This window comes from Platalea leucorodia (genome assembly GCF_965183815.1).
Source record: "Platalea leucorodia genome assembly, contig: HAP1_HAP1_SCAFFOLD_102, whole genome shotgun sequence".
Taxonomy (NCBI): domain Eukaryota; kingdom Metazoa; phylum Chordata; class Aves; order Pelecaniformes; family Threskiornithidae; genus Platalea; species Platalea leucorodia.
Window position 1 is genome coordinate 300,734 of NW_028121428.1, and position 8,540 is coordinate 309,273.

Sequence of the window (8,540 nt, forward strand, 5' to 3'; positions counted from 1 at the left end):
AGCTCCATAGGTAATGGAATCAGAGAGGAGGAGGGTGCAGAGACTCACTTCAGATGGAGCAATTTAGAAATAGGAGTGCCTTTTTTTTTTTTTTTTTTTTAAGAACAATTTTGGAAGCCAGGGTGGGTTGAGTTACAGGAGCACAGATGCCTGGTGTCACCCTCCATCTGCAGTTTCCATTGGAGGGTCCAGGTCTTCCACGGTCCTTTGTGGTCACTCCCAGTCCCAGGTGAGTGTATCAGGCACACCAGGACCTCCTGAAGTGGCACTGGAGGCTTCTGGTCAGGAACTGAGCTTGGCCTGCAGAGATGAGGACATTTTCTCAACAATTATGTAGTACGGGAACATTTTCATCAGCTGAAATGTTTGAATACTTTTCATAGAGAGAGAATGTTTTCCTGTGCTGCCATCATGAAACTCTCCAGGATGTGTACTGCTCTCGGGAGAAGAAACCTTGATCTTCCCGGCACTTGCTTGGCCACTGCTCTCTCCAGTATGGAGTGTACTGAATCTCACTAATCTTCTAGGTATTCCCACCTGTCCTGATTCAACTGACCATTTCTCAAGTCATCTTCTCCAGCAGACTGTCTGCACAGATGCCTTTTTGAGTGCCCAGCGCAGGCTGCTGCAGAGCTCTGGGCACTCACCCCACAGCCCCAGCCCCTCTGAAGGCCACAGCACGTGGGGAGTCCCCATCCTCTCCTCTCCTGACTTCTCTGAAGTATTTTCTAGACAGTCTGGTACATGCCATCAGTCCTGTCATACAAGAAGCAACCTGAGGAAAAAATGGGGAGCTGATGGACCATCTCCCCTGCCCTTGGAAACAAGAAGAGAGACTTTAAAACCAGAGCTTTTGATTCAGTGGAACCGAGTGTTACCCTGAGCTTAACCCCAAAACCACCAAGAACAAAAGGAGAACAGAAACTTTTAAAGACCAGTTCCTTGGACATTCTCTTGGAAGGAACTTTGGAAGAAGAGCCCAGCCTTCAGGCACTGCAGCCAGGAGGACCCCTTTAATTGAAGAGCTACAATTTGATGAGCCACATGTGACACAGTGTTGTTCAAGGGTCAGACACAACAGGATCAAACCTCCACTGAAGGAGTATAAACCCAGCAAATTATCTCTAAGTAGAATTATCATAAGAGAAAAAAGCAGAATTGTGCCATAAGATAAACTCTGGGAAACACGCAGAGGAGGCGAGGCAGGTTATTGTCAGTGAAACAGCACCCATTGGATCAGTTTCCATAAGGCATCCTTGATTTTCTGGTTCCTCATGCTGTAGATGAGGGGGTTCATTGCAGGGGGCACAACCGAGTAGAGCACTGCCACCACCAGGTCTAGAAATGGGGAGGAGATGGAGGGGGGCTTCAGGTGGGCAAACACTGCACTGCTGAGAAAGAGGGATACCACGGCCAGGTGAGGGAGGCACGTGGAAAAGGCTTTGTGGCGTCCCTGCTCAGAGGGGATCCTCAGCACGGCCCTGAAGATCTCCACATAGGACACCAATATGAAAACAAAACACCCAAAGACCGCAATGACACCAACCACAAGAAGCCCAGTCTCCCTGAGGTAGGACTGTGAGCAGGAGAGCTTGAGGATCTGGGGGATTTCACAGAAGAACTGGTCCACAGCATTGCCTTGGCAGAGGGGGAGTGAAAATGTATTGGTAGTGTGCAGGAGAGCATGGAGAAACGCAGTGCCCCAGGCAGCTGCTGCCATGTAGACACAAGCTCTGCTGCCCATAAGGGTCCCGTAGTGCAGGGGTTTGCCGATGGCAACGTAGCGGTCATAGGCCATGATGGTGAGAAGATACAATTCTGCTGACATCAAAAAGAGAAAGAGAAAGAGCTGGGCAGCACATCCCAAGTACGAGATGTCCCTGGTGTTCCAAAGGGAATTGGCCATGGATTTGGGGACAGTGGTGGAGATGCAGCCCAGGTCGAGAACAGAGAGGTTGAAGAGGAAGAAGTACATGGGCGTGTGGAGGCGGTGGTCACAGGCTACAGGGGTGATGATGAGGCTGTTGCCCAGAAGGGCAGCCAGGTAGATGGCCAGGAAGAGCCAGAAGTGCAAGAGCTGCAGCTCCCGTGTGTCTGTGAATGTCAGGAGGAGGAAGTGGGTGATGGAGCTGTTGTTGGACATCTGCTGTCTCTGGGCATGGGGATCTGTTCGAGGAGGTAAAGGAAGGGAGAAGTTAGGGCAGACTGCTTTGCGAAAAATCTATCCAATTTCTTACAGAATGCTTCCAAACTGCCTTTCACTTTTCAGCAAGAGCTTTGGTGAGCTCTGGTTGGTGCTGGCTGAGGGTGCCCCAGGCAGCAGGAGGCTCTGCTGTCAGCTCTGTAGGAGTCAGTCCTGCCCTACAGCAATAGGTAAATAGGAACTCAGGGTGATCTCAGATTAAATCCACTCGTGATATCAAAGAGCTTTTCAGCATTGTCACACCCAATTCACCTGACTGCAGAGCAGAGCTGTGGGGAGTTTGGGTTGTGCCTTCTGCTCTAGTTGCCCCAGCACAGCTGAGGAGTGGTTTGAATGCAGCAATGCCTGGCATTTCTGCTGCACTGCAAGGGAAACCTTGTGGGTGCAGAGACTGGGCACAGGGACTGTCCCTTAGTGCAGAGTGAGGACAGCCGCTCTGTCCATCAGCCCTGCTCTCAGCTGCCCTGTGCTGGCAGCTCTTCCACCTGGATGACTATCGCACTCGCGTGTTCCTCCCAAAAGAAAGAGGCCACTGCTGGGAGCAGGGGAATCCAGTTTCCAAGTGCAGATCTCCAAACCCTCAACCCATCTCATCGTACCTGAGCAGGATCTCAGCTCTGCCCTCCCAACCAGGGACACAGAGGGCTCATCACAGCTGCCCACAGGCAGCCACCCAGCAGCATCTCAATGGTCTTAGCACCGAGGTGTCTTCTCCAGGGGGCTCCTGCAAAGCACAGAGATGCCCTGGGAGAGCTGTGCCCTACGGGAGGGCAGCCTGCAGCCCAGCAGGACCTCCCAAGGACAGAGTCAACTGTACCCAGAGCCCCACAGGTGAACAGGGTGCGAGCTGGATGCTTTTCCTCCATGGCCATATGTGCATGACAGCACACGCAGCGTTGGTGTCTGAGCTGCACTTGAATCCTCACCCCCCCACACACCAGTGAGTGTACCAGTAGGAAGAAGGGCATCAGGGAGAAGAGGAGAACATGCCAAACGAGCCCTGCCAGGAGAGGGAGACAAAGTCGGATACTTGAGTTTTTCTCCTCCTTGGTGATCAGGCTGCTGGGAAAGCAACTCATCGCCAAGTCCCCATGTCTATAAGGGCAGAGGCTCTGCTGTGTGAGTGAGGAGACCAAGGGCCTGCTCCAGGTATACAGCTTGCACTGCAGGGATAGCAGGGAGATGCCTAAATCCCTCCTCCCACAGGATTTCTGGCAGCATGGCCCATGGCTCTGCTGCCTGGAGCTCTTCTTGGCCACAACCTGTTCATCTGTGCCCACATCTCCTCCCTCTCCATGCTCACAGAGCCCATCCCACCTGTGTGTGCTCAGCCCTGTCCTGCAGACAACTCCTGGCAGCAGGGCACTGCCCAGGGGCATCTCTGTGTGTGCAGGGGCTAAGGAGCAGCTCGGAGAACTTCTAATGAGAATTGGGGTCTCATTGCCTACTCCAGAGCAGAGAAATAAATTTCCATCTCCCATTGGCCGGCCAGCCAGCCAACCAAGAGAACACCACTCAAATCAGAGACTTCTTTCCTTTCAGGTAATCCCCTATCTTGACATCCATCTTTAAAATGACCCTCTGCAAATGTCCGCTGGGTGATGTAGAAGTCTGAGCAGCCCTGTCCCACGCTGCACTCTCTGGACAGCAGAATGATCCTGCCCTGCCTGGGGTCCCTCCTTCCACACAGCTTTTCTCCACAGTGCTGTGGAAAACTCCCCGGGCAGGCTGAGTGCTGACCCAGTCAGATGGCAGAGTCCCTGCCCTGGTGCACAGCCCGCTGCAGTGCAGTGACCCTGCTCTGAAAGACAGCCCTGGGAACCCACAGGTGCACACCGATCTTCAAAACCCCAGAAGGGAGCTGTCATGCCCTATCCTTCCTACGGCGCACAGGAAGGTCCTCTTCTGCAGCACGTCCTCCTCCTCTACCTTAGAGAAACTGTGAAAGTCCTCATGAAAATCCCATAGGCTGTGGGATGTATCAGTTTTTGGAGATCCCTCCAGGAACACCAGTTACATTGCCCTGCACCCAGAGACTTACCGTGTAAAGGGCTGTGAAGATCTCTCCCATGCAGTGAGCTCTCAGCTTCCTCCCACTTCACACTGCCTTACAGTCTCTCTGCCTCACTCCTCTCCTCTCAGCACTTGCAGGCAGTGCCCTCAGCCCTGCTGTGCTTTGCAGAGGAGCTGCTCCTGGGCAGAGCTGTCTCTCTGCAGGGCTGCCCACTTGCCAGCAGCCCAAGGCACCACTTTCTCTGCCCCTCTGGGCTCCCTCCAGGTGTCCCTGGGGCTCCAGGGGAACCTGCTGGGAAACAGGCTGAAGGCATCACTGATGTTCCCTCCCTCAGCTGGGGGGAGAGACACTTATTTCCCGCAGTGTCATTTCTCCTATCAGAAAAAGACTTGGGCATGAGAATCCCCTTTTTTCTGTCTCATCATTAGGCAGGACACCCAGGAAGGTGACAAGGAAAGATCTAATTTCTTCAAGCTGGGGACTTATCCTCAGTTCAATGAAATAGGCATTTCATGCTGGGTCTTTAGACCTGGGGCTAGAAAGATATGCAGCTCTCTTTTGTCCATGCCATGGCTCTGTTCTGAAGAAAAGCCTTTGCACACACGGGGTCTTGGATACTTTGTACCAGGGTTCCTTATGGCGAGTCAGAGCTTGCCTGGTTGCACAGCTTTGTTGCTTCAGCCCAAATGTGCAGCAGTGCCCTCAGCCAGGGGCACAGGCAGGCAGAGCTGGAGCTGTTCCTGAGCAGACAGAGCTGTGACATGGAGGCAGAGCTCAGGACAGCTGCTCTTCAAGGACAGCATCCTCCAAGCTCCGCAAGGGTCCAGACTGAAACTCAGTCTAAACTTGAAAGGCAATTGAAGGGCACCATAAGGAGTGTTTCAGGAACAGTTAAAGAAGAAACAAAGATCCTGTGTGGCCACTGCTGAATTTGGTAAGAGCAGGTGTAGATAAATGTGAGATTCTGTGTGTCCTCTTTGCCTCAGATGTAGGCTCTGAAATGTCCTAGAACAGGGAGTGCCTAGGTGGGTAGCAGCTCTGCAGGAAAGGGTCTGCTGGACTTTGGGTTCCATTAGACAAAAGATGAGCCATCAGCAAAGATGGCCAACAACAGCCTAGGCTGTGTGAGCAGGAGCACAGCCAGGGCAAGTGATTCTCTCCCTCTGATCAGCACTTGTGGCACCACATCCAGAATACTTGCGCTGGAGGATCCGCAAAAGTTCAGTAGAGGGCCACAAAGGTGGGTCAAGGTTGGAGCACTAGTCCTGTTAGGAGAGGCTGAGGGAGCTGGGCTTGTTCACCCTGGAGAATGGAGGGCTTTGCAGGGAGGATGGAAGACACTTGCATTGCCTATGGTGAGGTTCCCAAGAAGACACCGTGGTGCAAGGCAGGAGCACAGGAGGTAACGAGCTGAAACACGAGGGGGTCAGGCTCAATATAGGGAGAAACTTTTGCAAGGTGAGGACAGCCAGACATGGGAAGCCATTTCCCAGAGCATGTGAGCTGCCTCCATCCCTGGAAGTTTCTCAGACCCATCTGGGTAAAACCATGAGCAACTTAGTGTGACCCTGCTTTGAGCAGGATGTTTTCTACAGATATCTAGCAAGGTCCCTTCCAGCCTGAATGACACTCTCATTCCTCACCGCTCCGTGTCCTCAACATGAGGGAAAGCCCTCAGGTTCCCTCTGACTGTGGAAATAATTCACATCAGGTACAAGGCAGCGGCACAGGCACCCCAAACAGTCCCGATGCCATCCCTGGCCTCATCTTTAAGTTACTGCTTCCCTTCTTCCCCCTCTCAAATTCTTCACTGTTCTCATTCTCACACCTTCCAAAAAGGCCAGTCTGCCCTGGCTGGCTGGGGTGGAGTTCATTGTCTTCATAGCAATCCATAGGATCCATGTTTCCGATTTCTGACCAAAACTCTTTTAGCTATTGCTGAACAGTGCTTAAACAACAGGAAGGCCTTCTCATGCTGTTTCTCACACTTCCCTTCCAATGAGTGGGCTGGGGTTGGGCAAGAAGTTGGGAGGGGACGCAGCAAGAACAGCTGACCTCAAATGACCAAAGGGATATTCCATCTCATAGGATATCATGCCCAGCAATAAAAGTCCCGGGAAAGGAACAGGAATGGGGGACATTTGTGGTTATGACATTTGCCTTCCCAAGTCACAGTTACGTGTGATGAAGGCCTGGAAGCTTTCCTGGAAATGGCTGAACATTTTCCTGCCAGTGGCATGAATTCCTTTTTCGCTTTGCTGGTGAATGCAGCTTTGCTTCACTTATGAACCATTCTTAATTCCAACCCATGAGTTGTTCTCACTTTTACCTTTCCAATTCTCTTCCCCAGGCTGCTGTTGGGGGAGTGAGCAAGTGACTGGGTGGCTGATTAGTTACTGGCTGGGTTCAACCCACCACACTTGTTAATCCTTTCCACATTGGCCATGCTTGTCTTCTTTTACTGTGTTCTTTTGGTGTTTCTGAGATGGTTGCTGTGCTACTTTCTACCTTGGGCAGCAAAACCATGAAACAGGTCACCCCTTACATTACCTGTCGTGTCCTGCAATTGCTCACGGTGTTATCTGTCAGAGTGTCGGGCATCTGCACACATACCATGACATCGGAGCCACTACCTTGCAGTGTTCCCAAAGAGAAGAGATTCAGCTGAAGCTGAGGGTCTTGACATCAGGCACTCATGGGAGCAGAATTCACTTATTGGCACCCAGGAATGTCACCTTTATTCATTTCTTCTCCTCCCAAGACCTGAGCAAGTGATGGGGAGAAAGGAAGAAAGGAGAGGGTTCCTCACTGCTTTTGCAGTCCACACACACAGCTGAATTTTGTCCTACTATCAAAGGTTTAGTTCAGGTTAATGTTGCTACCAAGCAGGATTTTTTGAAAGTGTTCAGATACTGTGTGCTTCTCTTAAGGGACAGAGAGTCTAGAAAGGCATCATCCAACATAAACAGCTGTTCTACAGACATCTGTGGAGAAGAGGTGAATTTTACTCATGAAGATTATTAAATAAGGAGTTCAAACCCTTCAATTAACATAAGGAGACTGAGGCATACACATGCTGTTATGGATGTCATGGATCCACGCGACACAGGATGAGTAAGGCCACCTAAATGAGGCATCTGGATGGCTGGATGGTGCTGTCAATGAAGAAAATTAAACAGTATTGGAGAGCAGTGAGGAAAGCCAATGTTCTGAATCAAGAGCTTGCTGGAAAGAGCCAAAAGGCGGGGTCTGGGTGAAAGCTACCCCATGCTCTGGGGGTAAGGTACACGGTTCGGACATTTTCCCTGGCGGCTGATTCTCTGGACCTGCACCACACAGCAGCCAGGTTTCTCAGCAGGGCTTTCCATTTCCCCTTCCAGAAATCGCCATGTCTCTCCAACATTCATGGACCTCTGCCTACAACTTGAGGAAGCGCATTTTGTTGAGAGGAAGACCTCCCTGAGGCACATCTGTCCTTGAGGTCCAGGGGCTTGTGCAAGGCTCGGGGTGGAGCTCCTTTGGTGCCGATATTTCTATTGCAGAGCACCCTCTGGGCCCAGCTATACAAGCACTGCAGTGACAGGGCTGTGCCTGGGCACTGAGGCCTGCCTGGAAACATGAGGTAAGATCATCAACATTTGAAGAAAATACGAGCATAGTTTCCATCAGCTGAAATGCCCTGAACAGTTTTCATCCATAGACAATGCTTTCCTGTGATGCCAACATGGACATTTCCAGCCCACGTACTACACTCAGGAGAAGAAATACTCATCTCCCCTGTTGCACCCCTGACCCTGCTCTGCCCAGTGCACTGTGTATTGCCTCTCAGCACTCTTTCACATCTTTCCACACATCCTGCTTGAACTGACCACTTCTAAAGGCATCTTTTCAGCAGGCTGCCTGGGCGTACGCATTTCACAGTGTCCATTCAGCTTTCCTCCTCCCATTGGTCTCTACCCATTCCCACGCCTCTCAGCTCCCCAGGTGCTGCCCTGAGCTTCAGGCAGTTTGAAGCTTGCCTTGTCTTTCAGCAGGCTGCCTGATGGCCTCTTGAGCCATCTCCTCACTTGTGTTTCTACCTGTTTTCCCATGTATCTCACTGAAAGTGTTCCACTAAGGTTACCGACAGTGGGAAGTGGACTTCAGTGGAGGAAACTTGGACTGCATCTATTATTTTTTACTGAGCTTTTCCTTTCCTTTCCTTTCCTTTCCTTTCCTTTCCTTTCCTTTCCTTTCCTTTCCTTTCCTTTCCTTTCCTTTCCTTTCCTTTCCTTTCCTTTCCTTTCCTTTCCTTTCCTTTCCTTTCCTTTCCTTTCCTTTCCT

General features: G+C 51.3%; 1 protein-coding gene across 1 annotated transcript; it reads right to left on the reverse strand.

Moving 5' to 3' along the window:
* Positions 1-1,213: 1,213 nt before the first annotated feature.
* On the reverse strand, positions 1,214-2,143 carry LOC309603485 (olfactory receptor 14A16-like; the record flags this gene model as incomplete). The annotated part of the gene is made up of 1 exon (XM_082338320.1): positions 1,214-2,143. One exon carries the CDS (start codon positions 2,141-2,143, stop codon positions 1,214-1,216), a length of 930 nt encoding a protein of 309 aa, XP_082194446.1.
* Between the last annotated feature and the right edge of the window lie 6,397 nt (positions 2,144-8,540).